Source organism: Gadus morhua, chromosome 4 (genome assembly GCF_902167405.1).
Source record: "Gadus morhua chromosome 4, gadMor3.0, whole genome shotgun sequence".
Classification (NCBI taxonomy): Eukaryota; Metazoa; Chordata; class Actinopteri; order Gadiformes; family Gadidae; genus Gadus; species Gadus morhua.
This window is the reverse complement of record NC_044051.1, coordinates 16,193,530-16,218,734: the sequence shown is the minus strand read 5'-3', so window position 1 is coordinate 16,218,734 and position 25,205 is coordinate 16,193,530. Positions and strand designations below refer to the sequence as shown.

At 43.6% G+C, this 25,205-nt stretch overlaps 1 protein-coding gene and 1 long non-coding RNA gene across 2 annotated transcripts; both read left to right on the top strand.

Annotated features, from left to right (window-relative positions):
* Window positions 1–604: 604 nt before the first annotated feature.
* On the top strand, window positions 605–2,989 carry LOC115542033 (uncharacterized). Its single transcript, XR_003976447.1, has 3 exons — window positions 605–721; window positions 2,148–2,516; window positions 2,663–2,989. It is a non-coding gene; the product is annotated as an uncharacterized LOC115542033 (long non-coding RNA).
* A 3,816-nt stretch (window positions 2,990–6,805) lies between these two features.
* LOC115542138 (C-type lectin domain family 4 member F-like) lies at window positions 6,806–23,854 on the top strand. The gene is made up of 6 exons (XM_030354274.1): window positions 6,806–7,088; window positions 7,627–7,734; window positions 17,143–17,241; window positions 21,771–21,931; window positions 22,044–22,150; window positions 23,325–23,854. The coding sequence occupies exons 1-6, from the start codon at window positions 6,923–6,925 to the stop codon at window positions 23,422–23,424; spliced, it is 741 nt and encodes a 246-aa protein (XP_030210134.1). The 5' UTR covers window positions 6,806–6,922; the 3' UTR covers window positions 23,425–23,854.
* The last annotated feature ends 1,351 nt before the right edge of the window (window positions 23,855–25,205 follow it).

Here is a 25,205-nt window from a genome sequence, read left to right as displayed (position 1 = left end):
GTTGGTGTCGTCCTCTCACGTGCGTGTGCGTGTCGTACCTCAGTGAACGGCGTGAGCACGGTTGCGGAGGCCGTGGGCGAGCGGCTGGCGGGGGGGAACATCCTGCATACGGGCCCGTCGTTGCCTTGTTACGCCACTGGTCATGCGTATGAGCGTAAAAAGTTAAATTTTTTGAACTCCTCGCGTACGCGCGTAAATATACGCGGCTAACGCAGGAAAAATGTTGCTTTAGCGCATGTAACGCGTGTACACGTCTCATACGCGCGTAAACCAATGGTTCCCTATGGAAAAATTTACGATTTTATACGCGAGGTATGCGGGTAACGCGTTTGGTGTGGCCGCACCTTAACACACAAGCTGCATAACCCTCACATAGCCACTAGGAAGCGGGATCAAACACCATTAAACAGGCTAGGAGGGAGGAACCATTACGTCACATTGGCTATGCCCACTTGACCCTATAAAAGTCGACAGAGAGATGGGCCTATCTCACAAAAATCGGAAATGACGTCACACCGGGTAAACATTCTTCCGGCGTGGTCATTTTTGTATTGCCGTCAATGCAAAAATGGATCGTTTCTTCCCACTTCCCTGGTGGGTATTCCCAAATTGCGATTCGAAGATGTGCAGAAGATTGCGGAGACACACTCAGCAACACCACAGCCCAGGCTGACAAAGGGGTACACGTTTTTTGTGGAGGAGTTTGTACACAATTATCAAGGTAAGTTGTCTAAGGTGTTTTGTTGTCAGTAGGCTACTCAATGGCCGCCTTGCTCATTCATGTTTTGTGATGACAAGCAAACCATATACGATCCATATAAATCGTCAGAAATATTGTCTGTGTGTGAAATGTGTGTAAATGATCATATTTGTTACGTGTAGACTATAATATTATGAATATAATTAGCCATGGTGGCTATGAAGTCTCCGTGTGTAGCGTTAGCATTTTAGCATTAGTTTAGCCAAGGATAGGTTCAGCTAGTTATTTGCTGACCAGTTTTCTTCCGATCAGCGACATATTATTAACATTATGTATATGCTTATGTATAAGTATAAGTGTCAAATATAGTTGATGGAAAGGTGGTAGTGACTATGCAACCGCTCGATGAGGAGCCCCACATACTACAGGTTTCTGCTGAGTTAGGGCCCGTTGGCCCAAGTCTGTTAGTTTTGATAGTCTGTCTGGACTAACAACTGCAGTTGCAGTTTTCCTCTTCTTCTGAAGTTCAGATCATTTTCATTGTTCTTTCTTACAAACAGTAGCGTGCTTAAGACTTGGCCCACCTAGCTTGCTGCAATGTTGTGGCTGTACAGAGTAGACCTATGTATTTTTCTTCCTCTTCATTAAGGCACAAGCCGTAAATAAAGGAAATGTGTTGAGTGCATTAAAAGGACAAACATCTGGGCTAGTTCCATGTTATAACATTGCTAAAACAACAGATTGTGGCATCCCGCCACGTGGTCCTCGGCCTGGACGGGCCCGGGGTACCGTGGACGACGGGGTGTACCACCCCCACCCACCAGCCGGCGATGGAGAGCAGCCCTTTCGGCACCCCAATCAGGGTGATTGGGGGACACCTGGCCGAAAGCACGGGAGCCATTTTAAAAGGAGGCACAGCACAGCACGGGTCGGGAGCAGGAAGGAAGGGCTCGTGGCAGTGAGAGAGCCTGGAGGCCCTAGAGACCACGTCCCCTTCTTTGATTGTTTGAGTTAAGTTGATTGTTAAATAAATGCCTGCCATGGCTTTAACCCCAATGCCGAGCGAGTTTTGTACGTGGATTCCTGCTCAACCGAGCACCGGGATACCACACTTGGTGGAGAATGCAGGCAAAACGAAGGTCCCACTACGGCTCCCCGGTACAGACGCCGCCGCCGCCGCAAGGGCCGCCGCCGCCGCCGCAAGGGACGCCGCCGCCGCCGCCGCAAGGGACGCCGCCGCCGCCGCAAGGGACGTCGCCGCCGCCGCCAGAGACGTTCCGGCTCAACCGAGCACCGGGATACCACAAGATGTAATGGTGGCCCAAGAGTTTTGCACAGAACTGTACATGGCTTTTCTGCGGTTGCAGGCTCCTTGCCGGTTTCCAATGGCCTTATATCAAGGTCCTACCTACTAAGTTCAGTAACTCAATTCTTATGGTGTTCACAGATCACCCTGGAGGCTGTTGGACAACTGGGTCTCTCAGAGCTGTAGCTGTGCTGCGGGCAAAGGCTTCTGTAGCCATATAACCGCTCTGCTGTTCCAGACAGCGCATTATGTGCAGCTGGGCCTTGATGTGGTTCCACCTTCCCTGGCCTGTACCAGTCAACCACAGATGTGGCATCGACCTCGAACCCACGTGTGCTGTTGTGTCCTCTGTTCAAATCATACACAGTATTTGTCTAAAGTATGAGCATTTCCTGTATTGTTGTTCGCCTCAGGGAATCCATCCAGAGGCTGTGAGTGACCTGGTGGTGAAGAAACCCAAGTCGGTGGGGAAGACTGGAGTCAAGTCTACACTCTACAGAGCGTATGCTGGTAAGACATTTGTTTTGCAATTTGCACTCTGTTAAACTTGCTCATTATGAAAAGATGCATATTAGAATACATCTGCTATCACTACAATATAAAAAAAAAGTCACATTTTTATTTGACGTTTCGCCCTTTGATGTCCCACATCCTAGAGGGAATATCCAGCTTGGAGTTGGTACCATCTCAGCTGTGCTAACCTGGAAGATGTCAGCAATGACCTGTTCTTTAAGGCCAGTTGCTACTCTACAACAGTAGATGAAAAACTCATCAATGACTGGAATCTTCCTTGAAGGGCGTGGTGTTGGAATCGCCTCTTGTCCAATCCTCTGTGCTTTGCTCCAATAAAGAATATATCGTGTTGAGGGGCAAAAAAGACTCCCAAAACACTTGAAACACTTCTTGAGATGGAAACCGAGTATAATATGTCATGGTCTGATCAGACACACAAAACCTGTTGAGGACAGTTTGTGGCCCCATGGACATTTCTTGCAGCCTTGCCTCCAGCTCAGCAATAAACTCCAGGGCATCATCCAGTGCACCTACAAAAAAAGAAGACAAATCAGTCTTCATTACCATTCATTCGTATTCACCCTTTCTTTTTATTGTATTGTTATTCTGTATACTTAAGTTTATTTGTATTTCTTATTTTATTTGTTCTGTTTTTCTTTTTTATGTACTATAGGTTGAGTGTTGTACATAGAGTAAAAACCAAAGTCAAATTCCTCGTTTGTTCGCAAACCTGGCCAATAAAGCTGACTGTATCACACAGGGACTCTTCATCTTCTTCTGAAGCAGACCTTCCACGGAGGCGAAGCTCTGGACGGACCATCAGCGCTGATAAGGGACTTAGACATATTTGATCTCTCACGCATTATGACTATGTATAACCGTTGCCACTTTACTTAATAAATCCAAGGTCCTCGTGCCGACAGACTTTATTACCTCTCCGTCTCATTTCATCTGGTCCAGTAACTAGACAGACCGTTTTTCCCCTCACTATGTACACCATAGTAAATTATTGATATGCCGCATAATGTCCTCCTTTTTGGTGTTATTGAAATAGTCACCCTATCCTTGGGTGAGAGTGTCTTGTGATAATGGCCGAAACACTCGATGATCCCAAGGTCCACGACTGAACATGTCCTGCAACCCTACAAGGGAATTTTCAACAAACATAATTTTAAGAGGAATAACATTTCCACTAATACCTAGCCTTGGTTCCAAATGGCCCTCCAGGCCCTTACGGACTACCATCCGAAACAATCCGGGGTTCTTCTATAACAGAATACGAAAAACCTGTCAATCTATTAAACCAAACCAGAAAGAATAACATCTCCACCAATGGTTTCAAAATTAATATGAATAACAATTCTATCAATGCTCAATATTGGCTCCAAATGGTCCTCCAGACCTTTATGGAATACCATCCGAAACAATCCGGGGTTCTTCTATAACAGAAGGCGAAAAACCTGTCAATCTATTAAACCAAACCAGAAAAAATAACATCTCCACCAATAGATTCAAAAATAATATGAATAACAATTCTATCAATGCTCAATATTGGCTCCAGATGGTCCTCCAGACCTTTACGGAATACCATCCGAAACAATCTGGGGTCCCAATAAAACAAAATACGGAAAACCCTTCTATCAGAAAAAACCCCAACCGGAATGAAACAAACACTTTTTTTTGGGTCAAAAATGCATGTGGACATCTAGACCATGAATGACAAGCGCCGGCCCGTGCCTTGCCTTAGATCTCTATTTAAACCGCGGAAGTCGACGGACGACCCGGGGAGACCTATGGGATACGAAAAAACACCTAACCCTAACCCTAACAAGATAGATAACAAGTCGTGCATGTATGCAAGTGTGTGTGGTTTCGTTTTTTTAAGTACCGATCGAGAACCGTTTTAGCAACGGAACCGTTTGAAAAGTACTGAGTAGGCACCGGAATCGGATAAAACCCAAGCGATACCCAACCCTACTCGTAAGGGTGGTGTAAGAGCATGGTAAAGTTGGTTTTATATTGGACGTTGGAAATATATATTTTGATTTTATATAATTTTTAATGTTGATAAATGCTTTAAATCTATTATGTGGCCTCACCTTTTGACTTACCCTTGTCAAAACACATAGGTAGGGCCATATGAAATCGGTTTTATTTTTTTCCAAATTCCGTTTTGTTTTTTTCCAAATTCCGTTTTTTCCGTTTTAATTTTCATTAATTCCGTTTTTACACTTAAAATCATCAGAACGAGTGTCAAATAAGTGCGAACGAATACAATTTAATCAGATAGAAGACTACATTTATTAAAACATCACAACATTGCACTGTTTTTAGTGCTTCAAATAAAAACATGACATAAATATTAAAGTGCTTATAAACTATTTTTTTATAAACTCAAAGTGTTGTTTGAAGGGGCGTGCCCTGGCTACGGCGTTCATTGTTTTTCATATGGATTTTGGACTTCAAGTGGTCATCGCACGTATCTTTGCGTTTCCAATCGATAGTATGTTGACATATTCTACAAAACACCTGAGTGATAAAAGTGTTTTGGATATTGTTCGGCTCTGAATTTGGGGTTAGAACCGAATTACGGGCGCTTCAACTTCTTCTTCGGCTTCTTGTTAGGAGCGGGACCTATTGTTTGCGTGGTGGACCGGGGATTTTTTTTTAACATTGTTGTGCTAGTGACTGCTAAACATTCAGTGACGTTAATGTCACCTGTGTTGTTTCCCTTTTCCCTCGAAACTGAATTGCACCAAAATAATGGCGAATTCCGCTGCATTCCGCTGCATATTGTAAATGTGACGTCTGATGTGCCTTGTCCCTGTTGCATGTTATATGTGCTGAAGAACAGGAACCTGCTGGAAATCAGTTATTTTACTAAGACAGGCCCGTTTTAAATTGTAACTTTGTTACTTTTAATACTTTCCTGCTTAATAAAATAAATAAAAAAATAAAATAAAAAAATAAAAAATTATCAGTTGATTCCGTTTTTATTGTCCAATTCCGTGATTCCGTCCGCGTTTTCGTTATCGCGGATTTCATAGGGCCCTACATAGGGTGAACTCCAACTGCCAACTGCCCTACACATAACACAAAGCTTATTCTCTAAAAAAAAAACTCCCTTTGATTTTATAACATTTTTAAATGTTAAATGCTATAAATCTATTATGCGGCTTGAACTTTTGACCTACACATGTCAAAACACTTGTGATGAACTCAGCTTACTGTCCTACACATAACACAAAGCTTAATTTCTCAAAAAAAAAAACACTGTTTGATTTTATATATTTTTTTAATGTAAAGAAAATGCTTTAAATGCTTCAAGTCTATTTTGCGGCTTGGCCTTTTCACCTACCCATGTCAAAAGACATCTGATGAACCCAGCTAACTGTCCCACACATAACAGAAAGCATATTTTTTCCAAAAACCGACCTTTTGATTTTAGACTATTTCTATAATGTTAAAAAGGGCTAAAAATCTATTAAGCGGCTTGACCTTTTCAACTGCCCATATCAAAACATATCTGGTGAACTCAGCTAACTTCCCCACACATAACACAAAGCTTATTTTCTCAAAAAACCCACCCTTTGATTTTCTAAATATTTTTTACTCTCAAAAAAGGATATAGATCTATTATGCGGCTTGACCTTTTGACCTACCCATATCAAAACACATCCGATGAACCCAGCTTACCCACACATAACACAAAGCTTATTTCTTCCAAAAACCGACCATTGATTTTATACTATTTTTTTAATGTTAAAAAAGGCTATAAATCAATTATGCGGCTTGACCTTTTGACCTACCCATATCAAAACACATCTGGTGTAATCAACTAACTGCCCCACACATAACACAAAACTTATTTTCTCAGAAAAAAAAATGGTATAAAATCAAATTGTTTTTGGAAAATAAATAAGCTTTGTTTTACATAGGCAGGCCTTGTATTAACACATCTAAGTTGGTTTTGTCAAAAATTTGTCCATCGAAGCCAGTGCTAAATAGATTCTTCGAATGTATGGAATATCCAACGTCCAATATAAATTAACTTTATCACGCTTGGTGTAAGAGGCATCTGGATCACACCATAAGAGCCTTCAGCCCTTAATGTCCCAAAGGTGGTCATATCAAACAATCCGTCTGAAACTAACAATTACAATAGGATCCCCCGCACTTGGTGCTTGGCCCCCTATATGGTAAAGAGGAACTACACAATCTCCAACATTTCTTTATATTTCCCTGTTCTCTTTACTTCCCCATCACAATGGTTTACCTACCTACCTTCCTTCCTCTACCTCTATAGACTAACACCACATAACATTGCTTTGACTTTGTTTGTAAGCCTGTGAAGAAAGTCTCCGCTGTATTTGAGTGAATTTAAAAAGTGAAGTTGAAAGTGTATGATGTCCAGGACTGGGAATGGGAATGTGGCTGCTGGGGACACCACCAAGGGGGTTAAGGAGAGGATTGTGGATATTTACGTCAGTGTGGAAAGTCTGTTTGTTTACGATAAACCCTGGAAGGAAGGAGACAGTAAAGGGGCAGCTGTGGATAACGAATACTCAGGTATGAGATAACAACACAATGCCTTATAGTATTTAACATGATAACACAATTGAGTACTAAATGTTTAAGCTGCATATTTGATAGAGACATACGTTAGCACAGCAGTGTGAGAGACTCTTAAATGTTCTCTTCCAGAAAATGATGTTAAATAGGTCAATATATATTATATAGCACCGGCATTCCTGGCAGAATGAAAACATTAAAATGTAAAACAGAAATACAATCTATTATTTTCTGCAGGACTGTGTCACTGTGTATCAATGGTAAAGCATTTTAACAACATCAGAATTGTATCAAGGATCTGATTTATTATTAATGTAATTCTTGTAGTAGCAGCCGTGGTAGTGGTAGCAGTAGTAGTAGTGGTAGTTTTGTAGTAGTAGTAGTAGTGGTCGTTTTGTACTAGTAGTTGTATTAGTTAGAAACAACATGGTCAGTCTATTATGTTCCATGCTCCACACTCCCACTAGGACCAGTGAGGGCTTGAGACTGCAGTCTCTAACCGGTCAGTTGTTCTGTTCCTCTCTCCCTCTTTAAGAGGTGGCCGAGGCTTCAGGGCAGAAGAAGGCCTGCAGGTTCCGAGCCGTGCTGCCTTGGCTCCTCGTGGTTCTCCTCCTTGTGGTCGTCACAGGCCTCGGAATCGCCCGTGAGTAGAGCCAAGATGGCCGTACTCGATCATACTCAGATGATTCCTATGCAGTATTTGATGCATTTGGCAAAACAAACCTTGAATCTTATACAAGGGCATATCTTTTATTGATTGCGATAAACCCATTAGACAGAGGACAAACACAGGAATCGCTCATAATAACATTTATTATGGTTCATTTTTGCACCAAGGCACGATGGTAGACTAAACTAGTAAAGAACAGTTTACTACCAGTGCCCTGGTACATCAGAGGAGCAGAACCATCATTAGTGTGATGGGTGTTAAAGGGGACCTATTATGCTTTTTAGACTTTTATGACCTATAAACGTTGTTATAATGATTGATAGTCATGTTTAACCATACTAAAGTGTCAAATAATGACATACATGCATTTCGACGTATTGCCTGCTGACAGTCTGGGGGGTGTGTGCAGAGCGCTGAACACTCGGAACAACGATTGCGATTCACTTGCTCACATTTCCGGGAAATCATCTACGTAGAGGCACTCCTGCCACGCCCCCATATGCCTGGTCAAATCTGCCCGCGCGTGCGCTTCAAGTCTGCACTTTTCACTTCACAGTGTAGCTTTGCACGTTTGTGGAACAATGCCTTCCCCTCCCAAAAAATTTTTTTTTGGTTGTGAGGGAAACTTATTTAATTTATTTGGTTTTCCGAAAGACCCAAGTACCAGTAGTAGGCTACATGCAAGCGCAAAAGGAGGGGGTGGAGCTCGACTGCCCTTCGCAGGTCTTCCGGAAGGTAACCAATCACAACGGAGTGGGGTTGGCAGGAGGGGGGCGAGGGGGCGGAGAAGGGCGAAACCAAGCGTTGACAGAAAATGCTGAAAGCGCCCAGATGAGAGGAAGAGTTTCCCGAAAATCTGCATCGTCTTTTGTGCTGTGATTCGTGTCAGGTTGCGCTATAGGAGTCATTAATAACAAATTAAGACCAGAAAAGTTGCATAATAAGGTCTCTTTAAGGACAGGCCATTTCCTTTAGGAGATCGCCACTTTATTCAATCATAGGGCCAGGTGATCTCGGTTCCTAAATTAGTTATTCCGTTATTTTAAATGTCTCCGGCTTGCTTGATATACAATGAAATGGGATTTGACAAGTATGGGACTAATGTATGGGCTAGATTGATTTGATCCCCCTGTGACCCGGAAGTTCTAGGGAGTTCCCTATTTTTCGATCTGTATTCTGACGGAGAGGGAGAAGGCTTGCTCCGACATCAGGGACTGAGACGGCACATCCTACCGCCTGTCAATAGGAAAACACGTTGAAGCCAAGAAAGCTGGAGTGGGGGTACCGTCGTCTATCCATTTCGTCGTTCAATTGAGCAAGCCTTGTTAGTTTTACATCAGGCTAGAGAGCGGTTTACGCCCTGATACACTATGAAGCCGGTGATGCAGGAGGCTTGTGATCTCTCTGCCCAGTGTACCGTGACGTGAACGCCACCTGTGTTAGTCCTCAGTGACGCCTCTTTGAAAAGAGTCTTGTGTGATGAGTTGGCAAATGACAAATTTAAGTAATTGATTGACTCTCACCCTGAGGGGAAAAACGGTCTGTCTAGTTACTGGACCAGATGAAATGAGACGGAGAGGTAATAAAGTCTGTCGGCACGAGGACCTTGGATTTATTAAGTAAAGTGGCAACGGTTATACAGAGTCATAAAGCGTGAGAGATCGAATATGTCTAAGTCCCTAATCAGCGCTGATGGTTCGTCCAGAGCTTCGCCTCCGTGGAAGGTCTGCTTCAGAAGAAGATGCAGAGTCCCTGTGTGATACAGTCTTATGCTGTATCCTCCTCTCGATGAGGTGTGTGCGTTTGAGGTGTGTGTGGTTCTGTGTGTTTTTGCTTGACCTTGGCTCCCAGGCCCTAGTATATGCATGTGTATCTTCTTGTGTTCTTCCTAACGGGGGAGAGCTTCAAAGTGTCTCCTGTGTGATAAATTAATGTGGCTCTCCCGTTCTTGAGGATGACTGGTGCATTGTCTGAGTGTCTACCATTTGCCTGCTTGGGAAATGGGGCCTTGGCTCTGGCCTTGACCTGACTATATTATCATGTTTGTGTTATGTGTTAAAAGTTGACTATATTGTAATGTGACTGCCATGTGATGTGCTCATCAGGCTAGGGTAGGAGTTAGCTATATTTGTAATGTACATGTGATGTACTCAGCAGGTTATTTTTCCCAACATATCCCCCTCAAGTCGTCGCAAGACGACTTTTACTCATTAGGGGTACGAGGGATAGGACTCCAGCGCGGGACTACCATTAGAAATAACAGAAGGAAGGCAAAATGATCATAAAAACAAACAACCATGAGCATGGGACTAAAACAACTCGCTGGACCGGGTGTATGGGGAACCACGTGGGAGAAACGCTACCCATGCTTCAGACATGGGTATGCCATACACACCCCACCTAGGGGGTGGCATCCATCCCGGCCTTACATCGCGAGCAGACAATACCAACAATACTGGCAGCAGATGATACACAACAAAACCAACACCAAACCATAACAACAACAACAAAATGCAACAACAAAACTAACAATAAACAATAACGATATAAACAAAATGCAACAATCACACAAAAACTACACAATAACAATCACAGGAAAGAAATGTAACCATGAAACGTGTCCCTAAATAATAATAATAATATCAGAAAGATATGAGGTACACAACGAATGGCAATCCCCCTCAACCCATCCCTAGATGACCACACACTAAGGATGTGAGGAGGAGTTAACTGGTCGTGTAACAATAAGCAATCACACGCATGGGGTATCCAGGGTAGGCCCGGGGCACGGGAACAACTGAAACCACGGAATAGTCCTGAGCGTCATCACGGGCAGGTGGTCGCAAGGCGCCACCTGAGCATTAGACCCTTTTGGTTGCGTAGACGCGGGCATAGATATGGGAGCGGCTAAAAACAGTGAAGCGTACAGAAGCGAATACAGCCAGGGGCGCCCTCAAGCCTTAAGGGAACGGGCCGCAGCCCCTGGTACCGGAACGCAGATCCCTGGTCCGGTCGACGTGGGTGCATCAGGTGGGAGGGGGGTGGTGCCGTTGGCGGGGACAGGAATGGGGCAGCCCACCTGGAGAGGTTACTAGCACGTCACAGGCGGGGGGGGAGGGGGGTGTGGTGGTGGGGCTCTTGGACAATGGTGCAGGGGGTCTATTCTATGTTCTCCAGCCAGATCAGGTCGGGCCCCTCTGGTGGTCCCTCGTCCAAACACTCCGGTGTATACTCGATCCCCAGGTAAGCTTGGATGGCACCTGCTGCACCTGTAGCACCCATCGCTCATAGGGCTCTCCATCCATCCTGTGAAGGGGTCATTAATGCCGGAGCTCTCTGCCAACTCTAATCTGAGGGACTGTAACCCTGCCAGCGCCCTGGCCACCGACCCATCCGTACTGTGTTATTGGGGATAAAAGTACAACATGTCGTCCTTATCATCCCAAACACACCTCCTTGCTCTGCCAATAGCATATCTATATCTATATAGTCCCTTGACCTTATCCGTGGAAAAATTGACAAACCGTTGCTGATTATAGTATATATTATTTATCCAATCAACATTTTTGTTAATAGTGGACCACCAAAACAGGACTGATTCAAACCCTGCCGAAATTTGATTGCATCATTCTTGGGTAGTTCGTCGGCTCCGGGCGTGTCTGCATCTGGCTCCTCCTCCGGCCCTGGAACTTTGTGTTGCTCTTGCTGGAATTACAAACTTATGTACAACAGTTAGATGTTTAAACATATTTTCCTTAATTCTATTTCTAATTACTCTACTGGAAGTCCCTTTTGGGACCCTCGAATGTTAAGTGAAGGCATGGGTCGACCCTTAAGCATTTCATGCGGGGTTAGATGTGTCGTTCTGTTAGTTTTCATGCGATAACTCATTAGTGTCAGTCGTAGTGCATTAGTCCTTTAATTTAGTACTCTAATTTAATTTTGTTAATCTTTGTCTGAAGCGTCCCATTCCTCTCTCCACCATACCTTGTGGTTTGAGGATTGTAGACACAGACTAGTCTTTGTTTGACATGCAGATGTTAAATCACTCGTTTGAGTGTTTTCTGAATAAACACTGCCCTATCGCCTGAGCTAATTTGTGACGGAATTCCAAACCTTGGCATGACTTCTCTAGTCAGAACCTTGATTACCGTAGCCGCACTTTGGTCTTCTGATGGGACTGCTTCAACCCATCTGTTGAACACTGTTTTTTCAAATATTTCACACTCATTTAGCTGGATGTCAATCATTGTTTGCAAGTATGGTGAAGAAAAACCTTGTTTTCAAAAAATTTCCTAATTCTCCTCAATACCTCCCCCCTTGCGCAATGGTCAAAACCATGCGCATTAAATGATAAGCAAATCTAAGAACGCCGTTGGTGCAACCAACGTCGAAACCTTAAGCATCAGCAAACTGAAACCAATCTTTTGGGAAGGGAAATCGAAACCAGTATGTCCAAATCCAAAGCCCAATATGGGTGGGTTTACCATCAGCCGCCTGAAACCACGCTGTTCCAAAGTCATGCACTAAACCGAAAAAACGTACATGCGTTAGTGGCCTTCTATACCACAAAGGTAAAATAAAATAAAACGCGACATGCCCCGTTCCAAGACCACCTCTGCTGCAAGAGCTGACATATCTGACTCCTGTTCCTCCTCCACCCTACACCCCATCCGGCACTTCCTATGATTGTTGCAGCTCGTCACTTCATGATCAAGTGAGCCAGTGCCCACAGCGACTCTGCCAAGTAATCGTGACTGTGCCTGCCTTAGGTCGTCCCGGGCTTCAAGGTGGGATCTTACCCGTCGTTGGCTAACCAGCCTTCCATACTGGCTTATTGCAGGATGCCGTACCTGGGATACGATCAATCCCCACCTATATGGTGGTATAGATCGCAAGGTGGAGGGATGGAGACAGAGTCTTCAGCCGCTTCTGCCCTATGCAGCGTGTGTGTGCGTAAAAGATACACCTCAGGGAAACTATAAAACAAAAAGTCATTTATCAGAGTTAAAATTATTAAAGTGTTGCAGCAGCAGTAGTGGCATTTGAAAGGTAAACCCACTACTTCCGAATCCAAATTGACAACATAGCATGTAGGATCCCTTCCCAGCAGATGTAGCGCTAATCCCCGTCATCCTTGACCAAAGAGATTTACCCCTATATTTTAATTGGTGTAGTCCTACTTGTACAGTTTATCAAGATTACGTTTTTACTTTATGTATATATTTTTAATTATTATCCTCATCTTTATCATATCCATATTTATTCAATTATTCTTTCCTGTGTGAAAATAATAATAATCACTTAGTTAATAGCAACACCTTCTTTAGTCCAATTGCATTAGATTATCATTACTGTTGTCCTAGGAAGACAAAAAAACAAAATAAAAACTAAACTTAAAGAAAAACAAATTAGCCATAATGTGAATATCCACTGCATGTCTCCCTGTGACTCTCTCCCTCCTTCAGGAGAACACGCTCTCTCTCCCTCCTCAGTACGGGGTGCTGTTTGGTGCAAGACAACAGATAAGGGTGGAATGTGGCTTCTCTCTCTCTCTGCGTGTCTCCCTCCCACTTTGGGTGCGGCCATAACGCCTTGAAGCGAGCGTGCTCCGGGGGATGGGTGTGGGAGAAACCAGTGGTAGTTCCTTTTCTAGGCCAGCAGAGGGGTTGTTCAGGTGAAACCTATGGACAGAGACTACAAAGAACTTCAAACATGGCAGATGGGGAACTACAAATTTATCAAAGCCTGAAAACTCAACAGAGCTCTACCTGTATTCCTTGGATATGTGGTATTTTATGGCGTATGGCCACCACACGCTTTCAGTTGAACACACTCTATTTCCTTTCTCTGTACTGTGTGTTAGTGTGTCTCTCTGTACTGCCTTAATGGTGTAGGTCGACAAATGGGGGTGAAATGTGTTCTCTCTCTTATTCTTCCTCACTCCCCTTAGGGTCAAGCAGCACCTAGGATTGTTAAAAGATAAGCCTGGAATGCAACATCCTGAACTCCCCATCATGGAATAAGGCCTTATAACTATCTCTCACACACAAAAAGAACCTTCTGTCCCTTCATTCACAAATAACTTTTCACTTTATTATAAATAACTTAATACTGCTCCCCCTTTCCAAATTTCTATATACACAAAACTACGAAGCTGACCACCGAAATTGGTACAGGCCTCGTCAGGCCGAACCAAAACACCCTCACAGGTTCTAACTTCCATACAATTCTAGGGAGGGGAACTTCAACATGAGGTGGAGTAGAGGACTTCAAATATGGTGGACGGGGACCTCAAATGGGAGGACTACACATATGGGAAAGGGGATTACACTCTGGGCCTGAAAACTATACAGAGTCCCTTCTCGTGGTCCTGAAACAACCGTTCATTGTTAGAAAAACACGCACTCTATCGCTACCTCCAACTGACTCGATCGTCCTCCGACTTTAGCTCTCCTTGCTATCTCTCTCGCTCCCTCTCACACAAACGCACATTGACATGTACATGCTGTCAAGCACATTCACACTGACTTCACACACGGCTCCTCTCATTCTGTCTCCCGCAGACGCACACACATAAACGCACGTTGACGCATACACGCTGACACGCACGTACACACTGACATACACACACAGAATCGCTCACAGCCTTTCTCTCTCTCTTTCTGACACACATGCACAGGGAGTCTGGACAGAGATATATGCCCAGCCGCTCACACCTTACTAGTGAGGGGCAACAGGTGTCTACTATTCCCGTCCGCTATGGTCAATGCAATTATCCGTCTGCTACCGCACTCACAATCATCAGACACGGCAAAATAGCGTTGAGCATAACAAAGCAAGCAAGCGTTGCACACATAGCCGGGTTATCATTGATTTATTTATTTCTATATTTAGCCGGCCCACAAATACGCTCGCTCTCTTTCTTTCTCTCTCTCTGGGCCTCTTACACACACACACAGCCACTCTGTCTCTCTCTCTCTCGCGCATACACACACTGTCTCTCTGGTCTTGAAGGTGGGGGTGAGAGGTCTCTGCTATCCCTAGTCTGCGTCAGTTCAGGTTTCTGTCCGTCAGTCCCCGCATATGCAATGAATATATGGCCAAGAAATCGTTGTGCTTCTTCGGGCACCTCAGATTCACTTATCAAGGGCGGCGAGCCTTAGGCCTCGAGGGTGTTCTTTCACCACGCAACGAGCCTAGTTTATCTTATTCTCTCTGTGTGTCACTCATGCCCCAGGCATACCGTTTCCTCTGCAAAGGGACTCTAACCCTGATAAAGGACTCTAACCTTCTTACCACATAGAATTATTCAATACACAAACGCCGGTGGGGACCCTAACCCTCTTTAAAACGCCGGTGGGGACCCTAACCCTCTTTAAAACGCCGGTGGGGATAACAAACCTCTTTAAAACGCCGGTGGGGATAACAACCCTCTTTAAAACGCCGTTGGGGATACTAAACCCTCTTTAAAACGCCGGTGGGGATCACAACCCTCTTTAAAAACGCCGGTGGGGATCACAACTCTCTTTAAAACGCCGGTGGGGATTCTAAACCCTCTTTAAAACACCGGTGGGGATCACAACCCTCTTTAAAACGCCGGTGGGGATACTAAACCCTCTTTAAAACGCCGGTGGGGATCACAACCCTCTTTAAAACGCCGGTGGGGATACTAAACCCTCTTTAAAACGCCGGTGGGGATCACAACCCTCTTTAAAACGCCGGTGGGGATACTAAACCCTCTTTAAAACGCCGGTGGGGATCACAACCCACTTTAAAACGCCGGTGGGGATACTAAACCCTCTTTAAAACGCCGGTGGGGATCACAACTCTCTTTAAAACGCCGGTGGGGATACTAAACCCTCTTTAAAATGCCGGTGGGGATCACAACCCTCTTTAAAACGCCGGTGGGGATACTAAACCCTCTTTAAAACGCCGGTGGGGATCACAACCCTCTTTAAAACGCCGGTGGGGATACTAAACCCTCTTTAAAACGCCGGTGGGGATCACAACCCTCTTTAAAACGCCGGTGGGGATACTAAACCCTCTTTAAAACGCCGGTGGGGATCACAACTCTCTTTAAAACGCCGGTGGGGATACTAAACCCTCTTTAAAACGCCGGTGGGGATCACAACCCTCTTTAAAACGCTGGTTGGGATACTAAACCCTCTTTAAAACGCCGGTGGGGATCACAACCCTCTTTAAAACGCCGGTGGGGATACTAAACCCTCTTTAAAACGCCGGTGGGGATCACAACCCTCTTTAAAACGCCGGTGGGGATACTAAACCCTCTTTAAAACGCCGGTGGGGATCACAACCCTCTTTAAGACGCAGGTGTATTTAATACACATCCATTACTTGGCCATCGGTAGTCTTGTATCACTATGCCCGATTCTTATAGGCCCTATGGTCTCGTGGGTATTCCTTCACCATGCAACGAGCCGATATTCGATGTGTCACGCGCTCAGGGTCAATTGGGTTTATGGGGAAATGCTGGGATGCAGTCCTATTCGTCCCCACGAGATATCCCGTAGCGAACCGCTCTCACAGTCTCACCTCCTAATGTGGTTCCTATATAACTATGCAGAGTTTGGATTTTATCAACAGGTTCTGCCTACCTTTTGTTGGGCCCGAGGTGAGACTGCAGGAATCGGTCCGATGCTCCGGGGTCCCGAGGTTGTGCCGCTCTCCGTCTCTCGTTTCCCAGTTGCGGTTCAATTCAGAAAAAATCACGTCGGGGTCACCAAATTGAGGGGAAAAACGGTCTGTCTAGTTACTGGACCAGATGAAATGAGACGGGGAGGTAATAAAGTCTGTCGGCACGAGGACCTTGGATTTATTAAGTAAAGTGGCAACGGTTATACAGAGTCATAAAGCGTGAGAGATCGAATATGTCTAAGTCCCTAATCAGCGCTGATGGTTCGTCCAGAGCTTCGCCTCCGTGGAAGGTCTGCTTCAGAAGAAGATGCAGAGTCCCTGTGTGATACAGTCTTATGCTGTATCCTCCTCTCGATGAGGTGTGTGCGTTTGAGGTGTGTGTGGTTCTGTGTGTTTTTGCTTGACCTTGGCTCCCAGGCCCTAGTATATGCATGTGTATCTTCTTGTGTTCTTCCTAACGGGGGAGAGCTTCAAAGTGTCTCCTGTGTGATAAATTAATGTGGCTCTCCCGTTCTTGAGGATGACTGGTGCATTGTCTGAGTGTCTACCATTTGCCTGCTTGGGAAATGGGGCCTTGGCTCTGGCCTTGACCTGACTATATTATCATGTTTGTGTTATGTGTTAAAAGTTGACTATATTGTAATGTGACTGCCATGTGATGTGCTCATCAGGCTAGGGTAGGAGTTAGCTATATTTGTAATGTACATGTGATGTACTCAGCAGGTTATTTTTCCCAACAACCCCTACGTCCAGTCAAAGAAGAACAGGCCGATAATGTCAACCAAACCAGCACACTAATGGAGGTCCTGGAGAAACTATGTGGTGAGTGAAACAGTACTGCATAGCAACATATATAACAAAGTGTTATGTTTGTTCCTTATATATGACAAACCAGGCGCAGCAGCATGTTTAGTTCCTAGCACTCTTCAGGGCTCTCAAGTTTTGAACTGAGTTCAGAGTGAGATTCTGTCGACTCTTTATTGCATTAGCGGTCCAACACATGTACTCGCTCATAGCTCTCTCACAAAGGCTATCACCTGCCTCTAACTGGTGCTAAGCCTTATGGGAAACATAGTCCAATAAACCTTATCCACACATCTCCCTTCCTTTAGAAGTAAAGCATTTTCTTTCTAAACAAATGCATTCAAAATAAGTAACTGCATTACCACATAACAACAATTAAACAACATTTGTTTACTTAATTATTTAGCCCATAAGCATCAAACTTTGTTTTCTCATTATAAAATATTCAAAGCGAAACATAAATTATACTGCCATAACCACAGTTACAAACATTCACTTATTTATGTCCCCCCCCATTTTGCAGTGGCGCGCTCCTGTAGATCAATAAACTTATGTGAAAGTCCTCATTTCCCTCATGTGCTCATTATTCCTTTGATGATCGTAACTGAGCTCTCTGCAAGTCCATTTGACCTTGGGTAGTTTGGGCTTGACGTGTGGTGGTTAAAACCCCACTCTTTAGCGAATGCTTCAAATTCGCATTGCAATCGAACAAGTCAACTCCGACCTTGTAGTATGGGTATTTCGGCACTTGGTGTGGCATCAGCGGCTCTGCCTGCTGTTTTGGTCTGTATGTGAGACATAATTCACAAGAAGCCGTAGTATGGCTGATATCTGTGTTCATTATTGGCCAATACATAACTTCTTGTGCCCTCTGCTTGCATTTTTCTTCTCCCAAAGGTCCTTCATGTATCTTTTGTAACATTTTCTTCGCATTGCAGGTGGAATGACAAACCTGTTTCCTTTGTATATGATGCCATCCACAACAGTGACTTTTGTTCTACACATCAAGTAGTCCTGTATTGCAGCTGGACATGTTTGTCTTTGTTCAGGCCATCCTCTCAGTATTGTCTTTTTTTCTCGATCCGTGCATATCTAGTTTCATCTGATGTCAACGCTCTGGACGCATAGGCAACAGGTTGCCAGTCTTTTTCATGTAGCTGTAGCAATACTGCCTCTAGTCCGTACTGTGACGCGTCAGCTTTAATCCGTGCCTCCGGGTCATAGAACTTAAGCACAGGCTCGTTGGTGAGTATCAGTGTTGGGCGTAACGCGTTACAAAAGTAACGCGTTACCGTAATATATTAAATTTAGGCAGTAACGGAGTAATATAACGCGTTACTAACTATATTTCGGTAATATTATTACAGTTACTGAGTCCGGTAACGCGTTACAATCATGGACATAATAAAGGATGGACCACGGACTGGAAAGTGGCCGCCCATTCATTCCTATACAAACTGCTCAGTGGCGCAGGGTAACATACAGGAGCGATTTGCTTCCGCGTTATGGGGCCAAGACACGTGGCCTAGTCCGTGACGTACCGGATGCAGAAATATAGAACGCATGCGTGCCCACCCCCCCACTCCGGTCCAACAACAATATAAAATGATACCGTAATGCACCTGTTCTTTGTCTTTGGATCTTTTGAATAAATGGATCAATACATGATGAATCACAATGATCGCAAGCAGAGGACCGTGAGAGTTATTGAGCAGCAGATGAACCAGTCCAAAAATCGGACACGTTAACGGAGCACTGAACTAGGCCCTCTCGGATGCCATTTGTTTCACTACGACTCCTTTCAGCTGCACACCCCTCTTCCCCAGCGAGATAACGGCTAATAAAACGCTTGAGGTGGCGTTTTGAGGACATGGCATTTAAGGTAATTATGAGCCTTTGATTGATATCCAGACATTTTTTGCGGCGACACATTCCTGTTCCCCACTTGTATTGGAGTCAACGGAGATATCTACTTCTGGGTCCCATGATTTGAGGGACCCGTCCACAGCCCGCTTAAACAGCTGCAATACCAGGCTTGGCCGCTGAGCACTGGTGGATTGCGGAAGTATGCAGTGTTCCTGGGGGCTTGTTTACAATCCGAACCACACAAACTCCAGCCCTTGTTTGGATGTATATTTTGTCTATTAAGACTTTGTTGTTTGGTCCTAACCAAAACATTAATAGGCTCTAAGCATAAGTTCCTTGTAAAGTCTCTGTGGGACTGAAATGTTGAATGTGTTTCATTATTTATGCTCTTCTCATGCTCTTTTTTATTACTGCTATTTCAGGGCAGGATATATGCTCAGGTTCTAAAATACTTACAAAACATGCCCTGTCTGGTGGCTGTTAGACGTCATTCTTGAAGTGCACTTTTATTTTATTATTGAAATAGTATAAACTATTAACATGTTTGCTTTCATGGGAATGCAACTTTTTTGTTAAATGTTTGTGTGGCTGCACTTTGTAACTCAGGAGCTAATAAATGAGGCATAGAAAAAGAGTTTGTGTCTTGTCGTGTAAAGGTTTTGGTTATTTAATTATTCTATATCATAACATTATTGTAATTCAGCTATTCATGGTACACACTACATGCAGATGCAATATAGACCTCATTAGACTGTAATGTTTGCCCCCCCCATCCACCTTGTCCTGAATGTTTATTTTGGTGAAAGTAGTAAGTAACTTATTACTTATTACTCTACACAGAAGGTAATATTGTAAAGAAACTTATTACTTTCAAATGCAAGTAACTAGTAATATGAAATATATTACATTTTGGAAGTAACTTGCCCAACACTGGTGAGTATTCCCTTCAAGTTTTTAAAGCAGTCTTCCTGTTCTGGTGACCATGTCGATTCATTTTTTTCCTCCAGAGTGGCGCTGACTTTGTTGACAGCTGAGGTATGAATTTTGCAAGGGGAGTTACCATACCTAGAAACTAGGGATGCACCGAAATTAAAATTCTTGGCCGAAACCGAAAACCGAAAATGAGGAAACCAAGGCCGAAAACCGAAAACCGAAACACTGAAAGAAATTATTATGCCAATTATTAGTACCATTTAGGGTTGCCGCGGTATACGGTATTACCTGTGTTACCGGTGTTGAGGCCAACACCGAGTTATTTTTTATAATTTTTTTCCAGTAATAAAAAAAAAATCGCCATTATCTTTAGGTCTATTTGATTAAAAAAAAAGTTTGGCAGTTTGTCTTTGCACTGTTTTATTTTTGATGTGTTTTATTCATAAAAAAATTAAATATACAAACCTAATAGATAGGCTACCTATTAAAGCGTTGGTACACACAAGACCGGTAACTATAGCAATACCTGACAAATCCCTGCCTCAGGGACAACATCCCGAACAAATGTCAATGACTTTAATCCAAACAGGCATATATCTTTGTTGAGTTTTAAGTTTACTTGCCGTGTCAGGTCGAGCACCTGTCTCAGTCGCACATCATGTTCTTCAGTTCGGCTGGACGCCCACACGATGATGTCATCCATCATGATATCGACTCCTGGTATGTGTTGAAAGAACACATACCAGGGTTAGGGTTAGGTGTCAGCGCTTTGGCGCTGACAGGATCCCATATGCCAGACGTAAGAATCTGTACCTTCCCTCTGGCGTGTTGAAAGTACAAAGCTTGGAGCTTTCCTTGGAATATTTTGCTTTTCACGGTGAGTTTCTCATACTCATTCACAGATATGGGGTTGACTGAGGCTCCCGTGTCCAGTTTGAATGGAATGATAGTGCTGTTAACAGTCTATGGCACTATCCATTCTTCTTAATCTTTAGCCTCCTTTATATGCACAGCATCCACAAAGAACTCCTTATGTTCCTCTTCAACTGCAGGTGCCTTCTTTTTCTTAAAGGCGTCCGCTTTGCAGTATTTTGAGAAGTGGTTATTTTTCCCGCAGTTATGACACTCCTTGCCATATGCTGGACACGACTGGTTTGTGGCTTCCTCCACATTTCCCATATTTAAAGTCTGTTTTAGCCTCTCTTTGTGACTTCTATTTATTTGGATTTATTTGGCTCTGCACATGTTAATAGTTTTGTCCAATGTCAAGTTTTGCTGCCGCAACAGTCTTTCTCTGAGTCCATTATCGGGTATGCCACAGACGATTTTGTCTCTAACTAGCTAGTCTTTCAAATTTACAAATTAACACGTCTTATTCAATGTGTGCAACCTACTCCTTCTTTTTGATCACATGAGAAAAACTTATATCTCTCAAACATAATGTTCTGTTTTGGCACAAAGTACTCTTCAAACTTGTCCATTAGCTCATCCAGGCTCGCATCATCATCAAGTTGGGAACTGTTGCACATATCCAATGCATCCTCACCTATCACGTGCAGCAAGATTGACGCTTTTACTTTATCTTCTTCTCCACTTGCAGCCATAAAGTTGAATCTCTGCTTAACAAATACTTTCCCGCAACAAATGCCCTAAATAAATGCTTCTTCATCAATTGCCCTGCCTCCAGGGAATTCAATTAATTATTAGTGTGTCTATGTCAATTCATGTTTTTTTCGTATTTTTCGCAGAGCAAATGGGGTGTACTCATAATTGGAAAAGACTTCCCTGCAGTGGTTACTCCATCTGCCTGCAAATTGAAAGCCAAGAAAGAAAGAGCAGTGAGGAAAGCGGAAAAGATTGTGTCTACACACAAGCCGACCTAGCCAGCATAACCACTAGAGAGGAGCAGGTGAGCTGTCCTTCTCCTTAACATTGAGCGTTACGTTGTCGACCTCTCTCCCCCCAACCGTGCTAATCAATGATCCCTTTCATTTGGTCATTCTCCATTTTTGTGAAACAAGGAAATTGTTTCTAGATTGTCTTCTGACAAGCCAGCATGGGTGGGTCTGAAGAGCAACGATGATGGAGAGTGTCATTGGGTGGATTGTACTCGTCTCCCCACTAAAAGGTAAGAGAACTATTTTTCAATAGATATTCAAAAGAGGCCTGTGTGTCTGAGAAAATCTCAGTAGGATGCTTGTTTCAGCATCCGTCGGGATGGAGAGGGTATTTACTTTGATTGGCATGGGGTTTGTAGGGGGTTAAATTATTACCATAGCATTAAATAATGATTAATGGAATAATTTGCATAATTTCAACTAAACGTAAGCAAACAACACGGCGGTGGTTACATTCACAGCCTATCCAAACCATTCTCCACAAGGTCACTCCCATCACCGTTGCTTTGTGAATATTAGGGCTGGCCCGAATACCATTTTTCAGGCTTCGAATACTCGTTGGTTTTTCCGAGCGAATATTCGAATACTCGTTCCAGAAAAACACACCATCAGTAACAACATTAATAATCCCTATATACTCCCTGGAACCGATTTAGACAGTATCTGCATATTTTGTTGAAGATTTAATAGCTTTTGAACGTTAATTATTAGGCCTAAGTAAGTTGGAGTTCCTTAGTTTTTCCCCGTGGAAGCGAACAGCTGTTGCTCCGTTCCAAATCAGCTGTCCTCTGGCATCTCAGCCCTTAGGGGAGCTTTTCAATTCATTGTGGAACGTGCATATTTTCAGGGAATTTGAACAATAAATCCATAACAAATACTGAATATTGATTGTCTTATGTGTCCATATTATATCCATTATATTGACCGGGTATTCCCAAGACGCACACGCTCTGCAGCAAGCCAGTCACAGTTGATTGGCGCAGTGCTGTACAGCGAAAGTAAACAAACTAAGCTACGGTTAGCATTTCGCTAAGCATTACTTTTCCTCCCGAGATCCCGCTAATGTTGTGTTGTAAAGTAAAGGGAAACAAGATATCTATTCTTCATCCACCTCTCTCGCTTCTCTGCTTGGTGTCGCTTATAGTTTGCCTCCCTCGCTCTGGTAACGTCAGGTACGTGGAAAAAAAACAACGAAGCTCAGAATACTGATTTAAGCTTCGAATACAAATTTTCCGAACGAGTATTCGAATATTCGAATAATTCGGGCCAGCCCTAGTGAATATCAGACCTACAATCCCTTGATGTGGAAGTACCCCTTTCAGAATCATGGTCACCCGATGTATCTCTGAAGATGCTTGGTAAATGCTGCCGATGATTTACCGGTTGTTTCTTTCACAATTTCAGGCACGACAGCCCGGAAGAAGAACCCTGTGCTTTGGGACCTCTGAGTTGTTTCGCCTGCAGCTCCAAACAAAACTGGATCTGTGAGAAAATAATAGAATGAGCTCACCATGGCAGGGTACAGCCAACCAGCACACCGACACACTGGTGTGGAAAATGGTATCATTTTAATAACATCACAGATACATTTGCTCATCTTCTTTACTGTATCACTGATTCACTTAGAAAGCCCTTAGTGTATGTATTTAAGTTACGTTATTTGCCGTCTACTAAATACTTTGAACATGTGCACATTCCACTGTCCTATTTTGCACATTCTTGCATAGCAGTAAAGCTTATATTTTAAAGAACAGACTGTTCTAAATCTCTTTTATATTCCTCAGATATTTGCCATAATGTTCTCTTTAAGTAAATGTTTCTATTTCTATAGTTTTCTGCTTTCAGTGCTTGTGGCTTATTTTCTCACTTTACCAAAGTTTGTTTGTTATTGATTGCACCAAATACCAAGAAAAATTCCTTGTAATAAAACACATTTTGAGGAGGATCCACCTGATTGGAGGTGTGTATTGCTTGTGACAGGGGGAGAGGATGTGTGAGAGGGATCCTGCCATAATCCGTCTTTCTATCACGAAGAAAGTGTATTGGACTAATTTGGCCTTCCAGCGGCCATGTTGTTGCAGGCAATGGGTTACTTAGGGAACATTTGGTCATCGTGCGGAGAAACAAATGTCTACAAAGTTTCAAGACCGTAGCAGGGGCGGATGGTGTACAGGGGCGATGTGGGCGACGCACTACCAACTGAGAGAAAGAGGATTTTTTTAGCAAATTCTATCACAGAAAAAGTAGTTTTCAGTGTTCTAGACATATATTGTCATTGTCCAACAAGTAGAGTTTCAAATGGTCCCGCCTCTCATTGACGTGGAAAATCGCCCAAGCATTCGACCATTGACTGTAATGTTAAAACTTTTTTTTTCTGAAAATGAGCCTTCAAAGCATTTTCAATGGAGATTTGGGACTCACCCTAACGTGCTTAGGTCATACATAACTGAGCAAAGAGCGCGAAGGGCTATCTTTGATCAAGTGCGTCTCTGAAAGAAGTTCCATTTAGTCGACGATCCAATTCAGACAAATTGGCATTAAAACAATCAGGACCTCCAATACCAAAATTTATAATTAAACAAATTTCTACAAAGGGGGGAAACTCCTACACCCAAAAATTTTCAACAAATTGGTACGAGAAAAAAAGCTGGCTAGCAGGTTGTGAAGAAGCTAACAGTCTTCTGCTACCACTGCCTACTCTTCCACCCTGACGACAGACAGCACTGTTTGGCTATCGACTGGTGTGAAAGATGCACCATCTATCTGAGAAAATCAAGAAGCATGAGATGCCAAAGATCCACATGGATAGCTGCTTGAGATTTGCGACTATTGGGAGGGTGAACATTGCCACTCAACTGGACGAGGGATACCAGCTAGCTGTTCGTCGCCACAACGATGAGGTGAGCAAGAAGGGGTCATCCCTATGTTCCCCGGGTCCTATGTTCCCCGTTTTTCCCAAAAAGGGTCCTATGTTCCCCTGTGGCCATACATACCGGGGACCATCGGACCCTTTTTGGGAAAAGCGGGGAACATAGGACCCTTTTCTGGGAAAGGGGTCCTATGTTCCCCGCAATCTATCAATCTTTAAAAATATTTAAACTTTGACGCGACATTAGCGTGACGACAGCCAATCGGCGTTCAACAGCGTGGCTACTGAGTGACATGTGTAACGTAACAGCCAATCAGCGTTCAACCGGCCAACTCTTTGGTTCAACCGGCCAATTGTAGTTATCTCGGCCGGAATTTGAGTGAAGTTACCAACACAATAGATAAAAAACAGTGTTT

Excerpts from the sequence above, each read along its gene's own strand:
- LOC115542138 (XM_030354274.1), top strand. The coding sequence starts at position 6,923 with ATGATGTCCAGGACTGGGAATGGGAATGTGGCTGCTGGGGACACCACC. Across the intron at positions 7,735-17,142 it reads CACAGGCCTCGGAATCGCCC|GTTATTTTTCCCAACAACCC; the intron begins GTGAGTAGAGCC and ends TGTACTCAGCAG. Across the intron at positions 22,151-23,324 it reads ACTCGTCTCCCCACTAAAAG|GCACGACAGCCCGGAAGAAG; the intron begins GTAAGAGAACTA and ends TCACAATTTCAG.